The sequence below is a fragment of the Eleutherodactylus coqui genome, chromosome 8, assembly GCF_035609145.1.
Source record: "Eleutherodactylus coqui strain aEleCoq1 chromosome 8, aEleCoq1.hap1, whole genome shotgun sequence".
In the NCBI taxonomy this organism is placed as follows: Eukaryota; Metazoa; Chordata; class Amphibia; order Anura; family Eleutherodactylidae; genus Eleutherodactylus; species Eleutherodactylus coqui.
Window position 1 is genome coordinate 23,969,307 of NC_089844.1, and position 19,486 is coordinate 23,988,792.

The following is a 19,486-nucleotide window of genomic DNA, read 5'->3' on the forward strand; positions in this document are numbered from 1 at the left end:
ATCAGACTGTTGCGGTTTTAACACGCAGCGCTGCAGGTCCTTCGATGCGTGCGTTGGGCTACCATCTCCCACAATGCACCACAGAGACTAAACTACCAGGGAGAGGATGGGAGATACTGATCACCATGAGGTAAGCAACAAGTCTGAAGAGTCGCTGAGTGTCGGGGTTCGTTCACACCAGATGTATAAATATATGAACCCCATTATGTTGGATACAATTATTCACCAGCGGTTTTTCTCGCAGGAGGTATCGTTTGGCGCCGCGGAGGGAACTGCTCACAGTTTTCTTTGGGATCCTGGGAAAAAAATGTAAACCACAATTACGTCCCCGCCGTGCGATTCGTCTCGCTGAAGTCAGCGGACGCACTTGCAATCTTTGCATAAAGTACCTGTGTGAAAAATCGAAGTTGCCACGTTTCTCTCTCGCCCCTTGTGAGAATGTAGGCGGAGTCACACAAGCGTATTTGCAGCGCGTCTTCTGCATTGCGTGTGCAGCAGCATTTGTACGGTACTTTTTGCGCACACAATTCTGCACAATTGCGTGAACAAAAAAAAAGCCGCGCTGACGCTCTCAGTCCCCGAAATATTAGTTTAATGAGGTCAAGATGGTTTCCTTCGCTGTGCAGATGTGCAGGAATGGACGCCACGCTGCGGACGCCTTTTCGTGACAATATTGCGCAGCCAAATACGCTTATGTGAACTCATTGGAATCAATACGTTCTATTATTGTGCGCAAATCTGTTTGTGTGAACTCGCCACAGGCCGCTCCCAGACCAGCGTTGGGGTCGGTTCAGGGTTTCCGTCTCTCCGATATAATGGAAAAGAACGGATCGGAGGTTAAAAGCTAAGGAATGGAAACCCCACTGAAATCAATGTGGAATAACACAGACCCGCTATTTCAGTTTCTCTCCTCCAAAAACTGGCCAATCAGAGCCAGCACTCAAAAAACAAATCATAGCCATTCGTGGCTCAGCCAATCACAGACAGCACTTTCTGGAGGCGGAGTTTTTCAAACTCCTGACCAGGAAGCTCTGCTGGAGGACTTTAAACATGTAGCTAGGGCTTATATTTCATTGTGAGAGCGGCCTTAGAATCACTGGGGCAGAAGTACGGATATATTCAAGTTCAAGCGCAACATTTTTAAGTCTTGGGGCGAAACCTCGGCAACAGAACTGCAACGTTTTGCTGCCAAAATTCTGGCGCACGCTTCAACATTTTCAAAACCTCTGCTTGCTGTCACTGAATCTGCTTTGGTGATTTATTTCTTACACTCCCATAGGGGATACTTAAATATGAGCCTGGTGAGGATCGCGTCTCCTCGGGTCCGGCGCTCTCCGTTCGCATCGGTTTCCACCATCGGACGAGATTTGTACAGAAACGTTTTATTTGTTAGAAACAGAATAAAACTGCCTTACAAAGGCAATAAAACAAACATAATCGTATGCAGCGCGGCGCTGCGACCGGACGTGAGGCACCAAGAAACGGTCGCCGTCAACTGCAAAAGAAAATAACAAAGAGGCAAATATTAAGGAAAGCAGCCGCTTCCTCCAGCGGCGCGGTGGGCGTGGCCAGAGTCAGACGTTGTAATCAGGAGATTTACTCTGCGGCTGCCGGAGTCGTATCTGGAGAGTCGCGAACGCTCCGACGGTGACGTGGAAGAAGAGCTGCCACGCGTTGCGCAGTTCATGCAGGTACATATTAGACAGGCAGATCAGGCCGAACGACAGGAATGACTTTGTGTTCCTCCAGCTGGTGCCGTACGCAAACAAGTAGCACTGCAAGAAAACACAGCCGCCTCAGTGCCTGTATACAGGGAGCTCCCCCTAGTGGTGGTTCTATACATATCTGTATACAGGGAGCGCCCCCTAGTGGTGGTTCTATACATATCTGTATACAGGGAGCGCCCCCTAGTGGTGGTTCTATACATATCTGTATACAGGGAGCGCCCCCTAGTGGTGGTTCTATACATATCTGTATACAGGGAGCGCCCCCTAGTGGTGGTTCTATACATATCTGTATACAGGGAGCGCCCCCTAGTGGTGGTTCTATACATATCTGTATACAGGGAGCGCCCCCTAGTGGTGGCTGTGTATATCTGCATACAGTGAGCTCCCTCTAGTGGTGGCTCTATACATCTGTATATTGGGAGCTCCCCCCCCTAGTGGTGGCTCTATACATCTGTATACAGGGAGCGCCCCCTAGTGGTGGTTCTATACATATCTGTATACAGGGAGCGCCCCCTAGTGGTGGTTCTATACATATCTGTATACAGGGAGCGCCCCCTAGTGGTGGCTGTGTATATCTGCATACAGTGAGCTCCCTCTAGTGGTGGCTCTATACATCTGTATATTGGGAGCTCCCCCCCCTAGTGGTGGCTCTATACATCTGTATACAGGGAGCTTCCCCCTAGTGGTGGCTCTATACATCTGTATACAGGGAGCTTCCCCCTAGTGGTGGCTGTGTATATCTGTATACAGGGAGCTTCCCCCTAGTGGTGGCTGTGTATATCTGTATACAGTGAGCTCCCCCTAGTGGTGGCTGTACATATCTATATACAGTGAGCTCCCCCTAGTGGTGGCTCTATACATCTGTATATAGGGAGCTTCCCCCCTAGTGGTGGCCCTATATATCGGTGTAGTGAGCTTTCACCTAGCAGTGGCTGTATATACTCAATTACAGTGAGCGCCCCCTGGTGGTCTCTGCAGACAGACAGAATTTTATTCTATAACTTTATGGCTGGGAAAGGAAAGCCTGAGGTTTGGGGTTCTGTACTAAAATCAATGGATCCCTCATGGGAAATCTAACAGATTCCTAGCACATCATTAGAGCGGCTCATCTGGGACCAGAGAGGTGATGCGGGTCGTAGTCAGCGCTGTTACCTGGTAGAGGCAGGCAGTGGTCCCAAGGAAGAAGGCAATGATACAGCTGACGTCATCCTCATTCTGTAGGACAACAAGTCACCATCAGTGATCAGAGAGAAGTCATCATACACAGCAGTACCCCATCATACACAGCAGTACCCCATCATACACAGCAGTACCCCATCATACACAGCAGTACCCCATCATACACAGCAGTACCCCATCATACACAGCAGTACCCTCCTCCACCACAACACATGCAGCACGGCTCTACAGTCTGTAGTCACTCCCTGCATCCCTGACCCCAAGAGCTCACAATCTAATCTCCCTTACGCACAGTGTGTCACTCACATGTATGTCAGCAGGTGGGAGATGATGGGAGTATTACTCCAGACTGCACTCAGTTTGGGCTGTTTTATAGCAAAAAGAAAACCTAAATAATGAGAATTTCCTGAGAATCTGCGGGAGAACCGAGAACCAACAGCGAGCGATAAAAGGAACGAGCTGCAGCAGCGGAGCACCACAGTAAGAAGTCTGCGGGACGTTATCCGCAATCCGCAGCGGAGCCGCATGTTTCTGGCCCCCGACATCCAGAGCACATTGTCTGCCTGCAATCTTCTCACTGTCCACCAGGGGGCGCTGTGGCAGCGTTATAGCAGATCTCAGGTCTGTTTATTGGGGAAGATTTACATAGGAAGAGGAGCGTGTATAATGGTGTGAAGGGCGCAGCGTGGGACGGAGCGCCGCCCGCTGGCTAATGACCTCCAGTGCTGGTAATTGCCACAACTGCAGCTCGTTTAATCGTCTCATTACAAGCCTCCGGCGCGCTCAAGCTGCCGCCAGGTGCAGCTGCTCTCCCGGGCTGTAACACCGCGCTCTGCCTTACGGCTTACACCCATGAGCGGACGTGTCCCGTGTAACACGCGGTGCTAAGAGCCCGTTGATTTCTATTGGGCCACTCACACCTGCGTTCAGGAAAACCACAGCACGTCCTATTTTGGCGCGTAATACAGACCAACGCGGGTTATGGGGATTCAATATATGTGTTACATGCGTATTTGCTGTGTGCGCTGCGTATCACGCATGTAAACTACGCAGGCCCCAAGCGCCCATGTGAGCGACTTCAGGGCGGTTATCATGTATAGGTGATTTAACCCCTTCACTACGACAGGCGCCGGTTCTTCCTCCAGGAGGCTGAAGATGATATTTGGGGGACATGATGGATTTCTCGCGTACATCGGCCTGTCTGTGGACCCCGACTACAGGGGAGACGAGCACCGATGATGGGACGGTCGTCAGAGTCAGACTAAAGGTCAATTCTTGGCCCAAACGTGTCAATTGGTGGTCGTACTGATCAGAGATACGATCTCATGAACTGAAGGACAAAGACATTCCTGAGTGGAGTGAAAAGAAAAACACAATTCTGCCACTTTCTGTCAACGTAGTTGGGGGGGGGGGGGGGGTTAGGCGTTTTTTTTGGCTGGAGTTCATGCGACTTTATTACTTTTCATAAAAAAAATTCTCTTGGAGTCGGGGTGACCCCAAAAAAGCAGTTCTTGCGGTTATTTGTTTTCTGATGATGACTTTTATGGATGCAGCGACATCAAATACGTTTTTATTACCAATATGGGAAAAGGGGTTTTTGTTGTTTTTTTTTTTTTTAAACTTTTACTTTTATATTTGTAATTAAATAAAAAACTTATTTTTGCATTTTTTTTCCAGCCCCCATAAGGGACTTGAACTTGCGATCACACAGTATAATGTCATACCACAGTATTACATTATACCCCATTTGGACAGGCAGTCCATCAAACCATATCACAGGTACACCTTCATACGCGTTCACCCTAAGGATGGCCTTGGGGGCCTTCAGAATGGCCCCCAGCTGCCATAGCAATGGAACGGCACCCTGTTATCTCATCATGGGGGAGCGGGGGAGGACATTCGGGACCCCTGAACATTGATTGGGGAATTTAAATGCCGTTGTCAGAATTGACAGCAGCATTTAAAGGGCTAACAGCAGCAATAGGTCTGAATGCCGATTGTGGCTGTAGCGGGCGTTTGCCATCACAGACCGCTGGCACCAGCCTTGTATTGCGCGGCATTGGCTCACAATCTTGCTCCATATAAACCCCACACACCCGGGGCGTAACCGCACAGTCTGGTGTTAAGGGGTTAATTTCTTTTCTATGGACTGAGAATCCCATCCCCGCAACAAACGGTCATTATTACAATTACCCGTCCGCAGCGCCTGGCTGTATTAACCACGGGGCACGTAGGAGGGTCTATATACTCTAGTTATGTGCAGACCGCGGTCACAGTGATCACGAAGACCACTAGGGGCAGCGCCGCTCCAGTCTGCATGGAGCTCACCAAGTGCTGCGTATACAGGGATTGAGAAGGCAGAACGGGTGGATAAACATTTCTGCCTTCTCTGCCTCTGATGACCAAGTACCCAAGTGGCAGCGGTACAACCCACCATGCAGCCGCGTAAGAACGTTATATAGGAGTCATTATGGGGTTAAGGCTCGTGCACATGGCCGTGCGTGTCCCACGTAAAATACGCATTTCCTGGAAAATACACATGTATACGTGTATGAGCTGTGTATAGAGCCTATATTACAGGGCGTAATATGCGGCAAAGTTGGTCACGCCGCGTTCTTTTCCTGTGCGCATGAGGGATGTGAAAAAAATACGTAGGTGCGAGCGGCGCAAAATAAATCAATGGGCTTTTAGCACTATGTACTACGCATATAATACGCGGGCGACATACGCCAGTGTGATTCCTGAGGGTCACATGATGTAATTCTGGAGGACACACAATCCGGACCGGGAGGGGATTCCCAGAGCAGGATTTTTAACCCCTTGAGCACAAGGCCATTTTTAGTTTTTTTCTTCCCGCTTCAGGGTACACGCCACCGACGAGATTTCTGTTCGATTTTCAGACCGAAGGATGGGACAAAAATAGTACCTGTTGGTGGGTGATGTCCATCGGACAGAACACAGACGGGGTGTCCATGTGCCGTCCAATCAGAGTTACACCTGACAAACTCGGGCCCAACTTTTTACCCACATCTTTTCTTCCCCGGCGACAGATCGGCACAAGGACCCTTTTTTCTGCAGGATGGTTTGTATCTTCAGCGACACCGTATTTTTAATTTCCCACTGATGGCGCTGTGGGAGGCCTTGTGCTTTGTGGGGAGGCCTGTAGTTTATATCGGCACCCCTGTGAGGCGCAGACAACTTTTTGATTGCTTTTTATGTAATATTTTCTTCCAAATGTGGCAAGAAAAAAAAAAAAAAAAAGCACAATTTTGGCGTAGCCATAAGGACTACATTACACCGATTACTATGCAGAGTGTGGCATCTTATGGAACCCCCCCGTCAGCACACGTACCAGAGCCCCTTTGTCTGCGGCCCCCCAGGTACAGTACCTGCAGAAGACTCTCGACTGAGTGGAATCCTCGGATGAGATTGAGTCCGGCACACAGCAGACTGAGCAGACAGGAGATGATCCCGGCCAGGGTCAATGGTTCCAGCCGCTGGTGAGGAGCTAATAGGGGGAGAGGGACAGCAGTCAGTTAAAGGGCCGGGCACGAGAAGCCTCTTGGTTTACCTCCCTGCACTAGCACATATCTAACCAAGGGGTTAAGGAGCTGCGGTGGTGGCGGCACGGGCCAGCAGGGGGAGGAAGGGACATGAGATTCATCACCTGAGCGCTCCATGGCGCGGCTCCGGGGCCTGAGTGCTGGATCAATAAGCACATGTGAATGATCGCTGCATTCACACACCGGGAGCGAATCACCAATTTGAACGCCTGACAGGCAGGAAAGATCCACATGACTATAATGTGTGCGATGATTTACGGTACGGCGGCGCCTCGCTAGCAGCTTCTCTTGTAAACCAAATCATAGTAAATAGTCTCCGCAGAAGTAGTCCCCCCCCCCCCCGATCCAGCAGAGACTCAAATCTCGCCCCCCTGACATCGGTACAGACTACGGCCGTATGTACAGGTGTGATAATGAGTCACGCTCGAGATTCTCGGACGCAAGTCGCATCGCACAGCACATACTATTCTTGTCCAATACTCGCACGAACATAGGTCAAGCTGCAATTTTTCCATCTCGCAACAATCACTGCGAGAGAGAAAACCCAAAACACGTGTGTGTAACATATATATATTATACACACACACACACAAAATCAGCTGCAGAGAAATGATGCGCTGGCGACACCAAGGATTCACGATACGGGGAGTGATTCGTCCTACAGAGTCTGCACTGGCCCAAATAATGGCGGGGTTCACTAGCGCTAATCTTGATCGGCCCTCATCTACCGAAGCAAATCGCCCCATGTAAAAGGACCAAGGAGGACAGCTTCTTACTACGCAGGACTTGTACCTCCAACCTCACCTGAGTACATTGCGCCCGTGGACGCACAACGCCAAATAGGTTATTTCTACTGAGGGGAGATAAGCAGCAGCCGGACCCCCCGGGAAGTCACCAGTTTAAAGGGAAGCGGTCACCCCATTTCCACACCGTAATCCTGCACTGTTTAAACACAGATGAAACGTGAATTGCAAAAATAACTCCGTGCGCCAAACATGCTGCAAGATGCAGACTTTTATTCTTCCCGCGCCATATGCTTATAACAAGCGATCATTCTGGGTGGGCCGGACCGTGTCTGGAACCCTGTGTGACTCCCCCAACACCGCCCGTCTCTCCACAAGCAACGTAGAGATTTTCTCCGAGTCATCATAGCGGTGGCCAAAGTCTCTGGCGTGCGCCGTGATGTCCGAGATCGGCACATGGCAGTACAATTGTCCCTGTTATGAGCCACGTCACCCATTCCTACCGCGCATGCGCTGATCTCGTACACCGCCGCGCATGTGAGAGACTTTGGCCACCGCTGTGATGACGTGAATACCACCAAGTCACTTGCTGAGAGAGGGGCGGTGTTGGGGGAGTTACACGGGGTTCCAGCTTGATATTAGCATACGGCACGAGAAAAGTAGAAGTCTTCCTTTTGCAGGTAGGTTTGGCGCACGGAGAACAAAGTGTGAAAATGTGCCGACAGATGCCCTTTAAAGGGAACGCCTGGGCAAAAACAACGTTCAGCTTCTGCTTTAAGTCTTGGTCACATGAGCGATGCGTCCACCAACCAGCGGAGGGAGCTATTTCTTGTCGTGACCACAGTGCCTGGACAGTCACACCTGTCCTAGGCCAGTGGCCAACTGGAAAGGTGTCAGCGCTGCGAGGTGCCAAGACTCAGAACAAGAGCGGCATTTTCGATTTCTGCCAGAAGTTTCCTTCAAGCTGCCCTTCATTGCTCATCCCCTTTGTACTCGCTCCTTACCGATCCCCTTGTAGGCTGGGTCTTTGCGGTGGTTGATCCCGTTCTCCAGGCCGAGCTCCTGCAGTGAAATCTGGTAGGGAGGCCGCAGCCGGATTTCGGTCTGCATGTCGGCGAGGTTCACCTTGGTGGTCAGTGACCGCGGGTTGTTGAATCTCTGCTTCGTCTTCTGGATGAAGTTATCTGTGGGAGCAGAGTAAACTCCTCAGGGGTGACGTCTGTGCAGCAGCTGGACCCACCCCCATGCTGCACGCCATTTATCATACCGCCATCTCCTGCAGCATCCGCCATAATGTGCAGCGGCTTGTTACCTGCTCTCTATTCATCGCACCTCTTACGCGCGCCGCCATACGTCTTAGAAGGTGTCAGCTCACAAACATTTTATCTCCACTGCAGAATCGTTAATAAACCGGAGGGTAAATATATGGCTGCGAGAAAGATGCGGAAACGTGATTAACGGCCGGAGAGCGCAAAATATATACAGCGAGGCTCAGGATTGGAAGTCACTAAATCTTCGTATAAAACGTTCAGTACGGTAAAGTTTACTTATCTCGTATTGATCTTGTGTTACATCATTTTTTTATACTCCGGTCACATCCAGAGCTGCGGTCACACCTCTGCAGTTCATTAACTCCTTAGTGACCACAATACGCATTTTTACTGACCTCGTTAGTTGCCTTTAAACCGCATACATCCTTTTAAGGTGGTGGTTTGGCTGACTACGGACAGCCGGGCTCCTGCTCTAACAGCCAAGAGTGGAGAAACCTCACATCCTGGCGGTTTAACCCCTTACATGCCATAATCAATAGCAACTGCAGCATGTAAGCAGAGGATGGAGGGGGCTCTTTCTTTCACCTATCGGCACCCGCACTATGATTGCAAGGTACCAATGGGTTCCCATGGCAACCAGAAGCCTGAAGTGGGTTACGGCTCTTGCAATGCGACAATGAAAACCGCTTGGTCTTAGAAGTCACAAAGTAGGCCGGTCACTAAGGGGTTAATGTCGTTACACTGATTTTCTGGTATTTTTGCGTTACAATGAATGGTGTTCATCCTGACCGCGCTTCTACATGAGCGTCCGTTGGGTTTGGTAAAGCAAAAAATACGTCTTCCAAGACGCAACGCAGCAGGATACAACCGCAGCTCTAAAAGTGCGCAGCTCTGGATGTAACTGGAGCACAAAATAACTGCAGACGGTGGGAGAACGAGGGAATCTGCACCATGATGTGGAAGCGGCTCTTCACCCGCCGTTTATCAGGCAGGATGTGAGGAGGAGAGCAAAGCTGAAATTAATTAAACAGCAATCAAGAAAAGAAAGCCGCGATAAAAAAAACCCGCCAGAGATTAGAAGCCACTTAACGAGAAGGAAGACGAGCCGTGATGATTACCGCGGCGGTCAGCTGCAGTCGAACGCGCTGAATGCTCAGGATGGAAGCGCTGTGATCATCCGCCGCCGGACTGTGGACACAATGGCCGCTACGTGTGAAGTCGCTGAACATGCGGCGCAGCGGCCGTCGCAGAGGATTACGGACACTCACCGAACTCTATGAAGGAGTACGGCCGGATGGCGGAGTTGATGTGAACCATCTGGTAGGTCGTGATGAACTCCTTCTGCAGCTCGTCCAGGAAGCAGAAGGCGAGGACGCTGGGGTAGCTGTCCGCACACAGCATCACGTAGCTGACGCCCAGGGAGCTGATGAAGCTGCAACGACACAAGGCTGTCAACACGGACGGCCGCAGGCGACTTTAGCCACCCGCACACCCCGGACTACGGACTACCAGCAGATGGGGAAAGCCCTGATGGATTCAGAACTGCCATCCTATGATGGGTGATGTGCGGTGACATGGGGTGAAGGGGTGTGGAGTCATGTGAGGCCCCCTGCTGCCTTCCTATGATGGGTGACGTGCGGTGACATGGGGTGAAGGGGTGCAGCGCCATGAGGCCCCCCACTGCCATCCTATGATGGGTGATGTGCGGTGATCAGGCATGAAGGGGTGCAGCACCATATGAAGCCCCCACTGTCATCCTATGATGGGTGATGTGCGGTGACTGGGGGTGAAGGGGTGCAGCACCATACGAGGCCACCGCTGCCATCCTATGATGGGTGATGTGTGGTGACTGGGGGTGAAGGGGTGTGGCACCATATGAGGCCACCGTTGCCATCCTATGATGGGTGATGTGCAGTGACTGGGCGTGAAGGGGTGTGGAGCCATATGAGGCCACTGTTGCCATCCTATGATGGGTGATGTGCAGTGACTGGGTGTGAAGGGGTGTGGAGCCATATGAGGCCCCCGCTGCCATCCTATGATGGGTGATGTGCGGTGACTGGGGGTGAAGGGGTGTGGCACCATATGAGGCCACCGTTGCCATCCTATGATGGGTGATGTGCAGTGACTGGGCGTGAAGGGGTGTGGAGCCATATGAGGCCACTGTTGCCATCCTATGATGAGTGATGTGCAGTGACTGGGCGTGAAGGGGTGTGGAGCCATATGAGGCCACCGTTGCCATCCTATGATGGGTGATGTGCAGTGACTGGGGGTGAAGGGGTGTGGAGCCATATGAGGCCCCCGCTGCCATCCTATGATGGGTGATAAGCAGTGACCACGGGTGAAGGGGTGCAGCACCATATGAGGCCCCCGCTGCCATCCTATGATGGGTGATAAGCAGTGACCAGGGGTGAAGGGGTGCAGCACCATATGAGGCCCCCGCTGCCATCCTATGATGGGTGATAAGCAGTGACCAGGGGTGAAGGGGTGCAGCACCATATGAGGCCCCCGCTGCTATCCTATGATGGGTGATGTGCGGTGACTGGGGGTGAAGGGTTTGCGGAGTCGTGTGAGGTCGCCACCACCCTCCTGTGACAGATCAGGTCCTCTCCGTGTATTTGCTGATCCTCAGACGTGGTTATCAATAATGTCATCGCACCATCTGCTCTGACGTCCCGGCGTCCTTGTCACAATGTCAGGTCTCACAATGGGATGACGCTCGCACTGATGCTGCCGCTGCAGGAGGGCTCCGATGCCAAAGCCTTAAAGGGACACTACACCCAAAATGTACATCCCCTACATGTGCGGTTTCATGCAACCACCAATGCAATCACACTGTGTTTGCCGCATATATTTGCCGCATGTGCCGGTGAAGCGTATACATCAACCGCATCTATAGAACCCCAGTCACCCGACAGAAGCCAAATGGGTGTCCTTTTAGTAGGTCCTACGTATATACGGCCGGCTCAAATACAGTGTGACCTTACCGGGGTCTGTCTAGAATCGCAGGACCGGAACGATAACAATGCTCAAATCCTCGCGATTTCTGCTTACTGAGGCTTTTTCATTTCTTACTCGTACGAGAACGACGTGAGGCGTCCCGCGCTCCCGGAGAGCAGGCGGCTGGGATGTCCATGTGTCGTCCGATGCGAGTTGCGCCCAATAATTTTAGGTAGACTTTTATAAAGTCCGTGTGCCGAAGCCTCAGGCTGAGCGATTATTCTTCACATCCATACTGGATTGTGAAAATGTCCACGATATCGTTTGGTGTGAACGCTGCCGGCAACCGAATGACGAATGGCAATTTATTGTTCATGGTTCGGTTTATAAGGGCAGAAAAATCAAACAACTGTCGGCCGCGCAAACAGAATCACTCATCTGTGAATGACGGCCCGCTTACTGTGGAGTTGGGTGGGCCGCCTCCAGTCACTGAGTGGTGATCGCTGCCGTCTGAAATCACAAGAGGGACAGTCACCCGGGGGAAAAGGACTTTCAGATATTGGTGACTTGTGCGCAGGATGACAGGTCATCATCAGATGGGTGGGGGTCCCCGGCCCAGGACCCCCAGCAGCCTCTTCTCAGGCAGGTGACGTCACGTTCATTTCGATAGGCGCTCGGCTATCTTCAACAGTCCCACTGAGAATGAATGGCACGGCGCAGCGCATGCACGACTCCTGCAGTGGGCAGCAGTGAGGGGGGCGGGCACATGACCCCTGTTCTCGATGAGACTTTAACCAAGTCATAAAAGTTGTTTTCACACTATAGAACATAAGAAAACAAAACTTTTTTCCAGGTCTTTCCATCTCTACTGAGTACTGTAGCGGATCATTAAAGGGGTTTCTGATAAACGCCTGACCGCTGGGTGATCTTAACATCTGCGCACATGTGACTGGAGCAGCACTGCACATGTGTGATCACCACTACGGGGAAGAGGAAGATTGATGCGCTCGGCAATCTTCCTTCGTGGCGGTCACAGATGCGCAGCGCTGCTCTATTCACAAGAACTTGGGGTTCACAGACGTCAGGATCGCTGGGGGTCCCCAGCAGCTGCACCCCAACTGACATTCATCTTCATCCTTTAGATAGATAATTAGTGGATAACCCCTTTAACAGTGAGGGGTCCTCGACGCTCATCTTTCATCCACAGTGAAGAACAGTTACATAGAGGACTCATCCTGTATGATTCCACTGATGTGAATGGACACGGTGTAATGCTTGATGTCCCCTGCGGAGGTGCTGCAGGGACAATGAGGACTTACTGCCAGGTTCCCAGCTGATCGCCACAGACACCACACATCATGCTGATGACTGTAGTTCTTACAAGGCGAGGGGGAAGGTTCTGACCCTTTTGTGGCCCCGGGTAGGAGCAGCACTTGTTGCCCCCGCAGTCGACTACTCACTTGATATGGTGCGGGCCCCTCCGCATGGTGCAGCGGTCCGGGAGCTGCTCCAGTTTTCGGGACAGCACTTTCACGTATTTCTTGGTCTCCTGTACGGACATGTTCTGCTCGTGGTCAGTGGAGGCAGATAGCGGGAGTCCATCTCTCGCCCGAACCACAGAGGCAAATAGGATGACGGACATTTCCAACAGCGTTTAGGATCTGGAGGGACAGAGAGCACATAGTTATGGATCACAGAATGGCGCACGGTCACATGACTGCGGCCACAGTATAATACACGTCTTATGGCTGTCACTGGATTGGTCACTAATAGGGTCATATGACACAACATCACTGCTCTCCTCACCAGCTGACCACATAGGTCCGAGACAGGGGCATCATGGGTAACAGATACGGGGTGACCACCACGGCCTGAATGGTGAGGACTGCTATGTAGACCCATCTGCTCTGCTTGTGGAGGAGGTACTTTACATGAATCAGGAGGCTCAGGATGAACACAAGTCTCCAACTAGTGGCGTAGCTATAGGGGTCACAGCTGTCGTCATTGCATCCGAGGCCCTAAGCCAGGAGCACCAAAGGCATCCCTCACCACAATAGCAGTCAGGGCACCCAACACCGGACCCCCCCCCCACTTCCAAAACTACGGTGATCGCTGGGTTAAGCTTACTTCCTGGCTTTACTCAGGCTGCCCCCCTGACAGGTCACATGTCGTGTATAGCAGGGCCAGACTCCTCCCTCGGGCTCCTGGCAGTCAGAGTATTGTATGAGCACCAGACAGCCAGCAGATGAGGGAGGAGTCCGGACCCGCTATACGTGACATGTGACCTGTCAGGGGGCAGCCTGTATAAAGTCAAGAAGTTAACCCAGCGATCAACGTAGTTTAGGGATTGTGGGGCCCTATGAAATTGTGGCTGCGCTGAGGGGGGCCATCAGGATGTGGAGACACAAAGGAGGTCCTATTAGGATGTGGGTACACGGATGAGCCCTTTTAGAATGTGTTGGCACAGAGGGGAATTATTACTCTGGGGGGCTTAAAAAGAAGGGTGGCACTCTTACTGTGGGGCTCAAAGCAGGCAATATTTTGTGTAGCGGGCACTGTGCAGGAAATATTACTGTTTGGGGGCACTTACTTTATGGGATACAAAGGGAGTACCAGTAATGTATGGGGCACTGAGAGGGGCATTGGAGATAGTGGCCGAGCGGGGGGGTATGTGCAAAGATGAATCGTGGCTGGAAGAAATCTACATGGTGGTCTGGGCTAGATAAAGAAATAACAGAAAGTGGAGACATGACACGAGACCACTGGAGGTAACGGCACTGTAATCACTACCACTGTGTGCGGCTAGGATCTGGCTACAGTATATGGGCCCGCTGCATTATAATAGTCATAGGGGGGATATGATGTCTCCTCTATAGCTTCATTTTTGGAAAGGAAGGGGGCAGTGGGGAGGTGTAGGGGGTGGGGGTGCAACATATCTGGCCTTGGGGCTCATGCCCCTAAACTTTGACAACCACAGCATTGCCTGCGGTAGCTAGAACTGCATCAACAGACCCCTTTAGAGATCCAGCGATGCAGCGTCAAGTCCCGGACAGCCATGGAGAGTAATGGGGGCCGCGCTGGACTTTGGCACCCTGGCCCGTGAGTTTGTCTCCTATGATATATACTGAACCCCGCGACGCCCATCCGTTATAACGGCCGGCTCCCCGGCGAGATCTGCAGATAGAACGGTTCTAATTAATACAAGGTAACAGAGCGCAGCTCCTCGCTGATCCCCGGCGGGGACAGCGGAGAAGAAAGGACGAGACTTGGCAGCGAGCGGACCGCAGATGTCTCTGCCGCAGGTGCGCTCTCTGTGATCGGGAGGCGTCTCGGTGATGCCTGGATGTCACAGCTGTATGTCAATATCAGAAACTAGAGTGTGCCCAAGAGCAGCACTCGTTCCCTCATACTGCAGCTGACAGAACCTGCCCCGTCTGGCAGCGCCCCCTAGGGGCATGAAAAGCTGTGCTCTGTGGGGCTGCAACTAACATGGGATCTGTGTCTTCTTACCAGCCATTCCAGGATGGGGAGAAGCCGACTGCAGGACAGGAGAGTATAATCTATTACTCCCTGTTATCAGCCAGTTTAGGTCAGAGGGAGGCCGACTGTAGAACAGGTGAATGCAATCTATTGCTCCCTGTTATCAGCCATTTCAGGCCAGAAGGAAGGCAGACTGCAGGACAGGACAGTACAATCTATTAATCCCTGTTATCAGCCATTTCAGACCAGAAGGAAGGCCGACTGCAGGACAGGTGAATGCAATCTATTGCTCCCTGTTATCAGCCCTTTCAGGCTGGGGAGAGGCTGACAGAAGTGTAGAGACCTCACTGTCTTCCCGATCACCGCTTGCAGGTAGGCCCCCCCCTCGGATGTTCGGTGATGGATTGGCGGCGGCGTTATTACTCTCCAGTAAAGATGAAATATGCGCGCAGTAAATGGCCCTTTTATGCTCTGCCATGTTGGCTGCAGATACAAACTCCGGGATTTTATCTCATGGAAATAGACCGCCGTCTTGTCGGCGTTTCCATTAAGGGCGCCATTAATAACTCAAACTCTTCAATAGAGCACAAATTAATGAACTGCGGAAAGCGAGAAAAACCAACAGCGCGAAATCCTGGAAAAGACGCCAAAAAGCTGAGCGCGGACGCCCCGGGCGGCGAGCGGGTGACTGACGGAGCGAGGATGCGGCAGATGTTCGGAGATCGGCCTCAGGTAGAAGGCAGCGGGGAGGAGAACATAAAGCAAGAACGGTGCTGAGCCGCGGCCGCCGAGGAGGCGGAGTGTTACCGGCACGGACGCAGGTTGTATCGGTATGACACGATTCCTGCGCCCGCTATATTTGGGGGTCCTACACTTGGGGGCTTCTATTGAAGAATCGCACATTCTTATGGGAGCTGATAAACTCGTATCGCGCCCGCCTATACATGTGAGATGCTTCTGCCAGAGGGAATAATCGCAGGGGCAGCAATGGGGTACTCTTGGACTGATATTGCCCTCGCCCGTCTGAACGCACCGCCCGGCCGTATGTACACAGGCGACAGCGAATTGTAACCAAGATGCTGGGCGCAACTCGCATCCCACAGAAGGATCCCCCCCCCCCCCCCCGTCACAGTTATTGTACGAGAGTCGCACGAAAATAGGACCCGCTTCAGTCTTTCTATCTCGCACCATCGGTGTGAGAGGTAACCCCCCCCCCCCGTGTAAACAAACTGCGCAAATTCTGTGCGTCCTGCCCGTTTCTATCAGCCATGTATGTGCGGCCTTGTAGGAAGCGTTCGCATCAGTGTACAAAGTTCAGCAAATTTCTAAGACACTTTGTGCTTCAATTCCTTCCCAGTTTCTAGATCTCTGCTTGCTGTCAGTGAAAGTGAACATTCTTCTTCACATCCAGACACACTGTGAATTATTTACTGGGGCTCTCTTCGGCCGGAGATGAACATTTTGCGGAGAAGCTCCGATGATGGGATTGTGCACAACCTGTAATGTCTTTTGTATATTCTTGCGGTGGAGCAGACAGAGGGGGAGGGGGGGGGGGGCGCAGGCGCCATTATAATATTTATAAAGCAGAGACCTCGCGGCGCTACCATCTGTGTCCCTCCAGCAGCTGTGGTACTACAGCTCCCAGCATGCCCTGCTGCACCCCAGCTGGAGAAGAACAGATTGCTTCTACCCAAGGAGCGCGGCGGCGTGCCCGGACTGTGATGAGCGCTCCGGGAACATCAGAGATTACTTGTCCTGGTCGGCCATTAGGAGGAAGCGCAGCCATAATCACCAGGACAGATCTACGTATAAAGCGCCTAATGAGTCGGATGGCGACTATAATCACCCCTGCGGCCACCAGTCACGTACCAAGACCACCTCACCCATCCTACACGACTCAAACTATCCTATTCGCAGTATGCCAAATGGCGCCCCTCTGTGGGCAGTGGAGAATCAGCATCTTCCCTCCATGACCGGCACAGGGTTGGCACCCTCTTCTATATGGGGGGAAAAAGGAAAGTATGATGGGGGGTAACTCTGTGCCGTGCATGACGGAGGATGGGAAAAGGCGGCTTCCCTATGTACCATGGGCGGCGGGGGACGGGGGCTCCCCTCTGTGCGCGGCGGGTGGGATCCTGTCTGTGCGGTGGGGCTCCCCTCTGTGCGCGGCGGGGGACGGGGAGGATCCTGTCTGTGCGGTAGAGCTCCCCTCTGTGCATGGCGGGGGACGGGGGGGACGGGGGACCCCTCTGTGCCGTGGGTGACGGGGGGGGACCCCTCTGTGCCGTGGGTGACGGGGGGGGGGGGGGATGGACACAATACTCTGTGCCGTGGGTGACCGGGGGGGGGGGGGGGGGACACCCCTCTGTGCCGTGGGTGACGGGGGGGGACCCCTCTGTGCCGCGGGGGGGGGGGGGGGGATGGACACAATACTCTGTGCCGTGGGTGACGGGGGGGGGACCCCTCTGTGCCGTGGGTGTCGGGGGGGGGACCCCTCTGTGCCGTGGGTGACGGGGGGGGACCCCTCTGTGCCGTGGGTGACGGGGGGGGGGGGGGACCCCTCTGTGCCGTGGGTGACGGGGGGGGGGGGACCCCTCTGTGCCGTGGGTGACGGGGGGGGACGGGACCCCTCTGTGCCGTGGGTGACGGGGGGGGGGGACCCCTCTGTGCCGTGGGTGACGGGGGGGGGAGGGGGGACCCCTCTGTGCCGTGGGTGACGGGGGCGGGGGGGACCCCTCTGTGCCGTGGGTGACGGGGGGGGGGGGACCCCTCTGTGCCGTGGGTGACGGGGGGGGGGGGGGGGGGACCCCTCTGTGCCGTGGGTGACGGGGGGGGGGGGGACCCCTCTGTGCCGTGGGTGACGGGGGGGGGGGACCCCTCTGTGCCGTGGGTGACGGGGGGGGGGGACCCCTCTGTGCCGTGGGTGACGGGGGGGGGTGGGCCCCTCTGTGCCGTGGGTGACCCCTCCGTGCCGTGGGTGTCGGGGGGTGGGGGGGGACGACGACACACACACACACACCCCCCTCCGTGCTGTGGGTGACCCCTCTGTGCCGTGGGTGTCGGGGGGTGGGGGGACCCCTCTCTACCGTGGGTGTCAGGGGGGGGGGGGACACGACACCCCTCTGTGCCGTGGGTGTCGGGGGGGGGGGGGGGGACACACACACACACCCCTCCGTGCTGTGGGTGACCCCTCTGTGCCGTGGGTGTCGGGGGGGGGGGGGGGGGGACACACACACACACACCCCTCCGTGCTGTGGGTGACCCCTCTGTGCCGTGGGTGTCGGGGGTGGGGGGACCCCTCTCTGCCGTGGGTGTCGGGGGGGGGGGGGGGGACACGACACCCCTCTGTGCCGTGGGTGACGGGGGGTGGGGTGGGGGACCCCTCTGTGCCGTGGGTGACGGGGGCGGGGGGGACCCCTCTGTGCCGTGGGTGACGGGGGGGGGGGGTGACCCCTCTGTGCCGTGGGTGTCGGGGGTGGGGGGACCCCTCTGTGCCGTGGGTGTCGGGGGTGGGGGGACCCCTCTCTGCCGTGGGTGTCGGGGGTGGGGGGACCCCTCTCTGCCGTGGGTGTCGGGGGGGGGGGGGGGGGGGACACGACACCCCTCTGTGCCGTGGGTGACGGGGGACCCCTCTGTGCCGTGGGTGACGGGGGGGGGGGGACCCCTCTGTGCCGTGGGTGACCTCTCTGTGCCGTGGGTGACGGGGGGGGGGGACCCCTCTGTGCCGTGGGTGACCCCTCCGTGCCATGGGTGATGGGGGGGGGACCCCTCCGTGCCATGGGTGATGGGGGGGGGACCCCTCCGTGCCGTGGGTGTCGGGGGGGGGACCCCTCCGTGCTGTGGGTGACCCCCTTTGTGCCGTGGGTGTCGGGGGTGGGGGGACGACACCCCTCCGTGCTGTGGGTGACCCCTCTGTGCCGTGGGTGTCAGCAGAGGGGATCCCTTTGTGCCGTGGGTGTCGGGGGTGGGGGGACCCCTCTCTGCCGTGGGTGACCCCATCTGTGTTGGGGGTGACCAGGGGAGGGAATGGGTGGAACCCCTCTGTGCAGTGGATGACTGGGGGGGGGGGGGGGGGGGGGGGAGGATCCCCTAGGTGCAGTGGGTGACGGGGAGAGGGGCTCCACTCTGTGTGGTGGGTGATGGAGAAGAGGGGGCTCCCCTCTGTGTACACCAGCTGTCATGGCTCCTGACATGAGTTGACACTAGCGGCAATGCTGCATCAGCTCCTTCTCCTCTTCTTACCGTCCCCCTCCCGGTTCCTCCGGTTTCAGCCGCCGCTCCGACTCCGCTTCTTCAGGCCTCTCTCTACCTCTTCTGTGACGTGTCCAGCGCGCTGCATGCCGGGAGCGGAGACAGCGGTCACCATGGTGACGGCGTCTGCACGGTGCTTCCGGGCATTAGACACGTGACCCGTGCTTTGCTCACGTGATCGGATTCCTACCTGGCTGTCGGATGCTGGGAGGTGCTTTACGGCAGCCTGAGACAGAGGAGCCGTAAAGTGAGATATTTAATAGTGAAGAGTCTAGATGCTTCTATTATGCCGTTATATCAGGATGCAGGAGTCTCTCCTCCATGCTTTACATTGC

At 54.5% G+C, this 19,486-nt stretch overlaps 1 protein-coding gene across 1 annotated transcript; it reads right to left on the reverse strand.

Annotated features, from left to right (window-relative positions):
• Nucleotides 1-1,366: 1,366 nt before the first annotated feature.
• SEC22A (SEC22 homolog A, vesicle trafficking protein) lies at nucleotides 1,367-19,278 on the reverse strand. The gene is made up of 7 exons (XM_066575320.1): nucleotides 19,143-19,278; nucleotides 12,881-13,081; nucleotides 9,752-9,915; nucleotides 8,217-8,396; nucleotides 6,296-6,414; nucleotides 2,880-2,942; nucleotides 1,367-1,775 (listed from the first exon to the last, which is right to left on the reverse strand). Exons 2-7 carry the CDS (start codon nucleotides 13,060-13,062, stop codon nucleotides 1,575-1,577), a joined length of 909 nt encoding a protein of 302 aa, XP_066431417.1. The 5' UTR covers nucleotides 13,063-13,081; nucleotides 19,143-19,278; the 3' UTR covers nucleotides 1,367-1,574.
• Nucleotides 19,279-19,486: the final 208 nt, after the last annotated feature.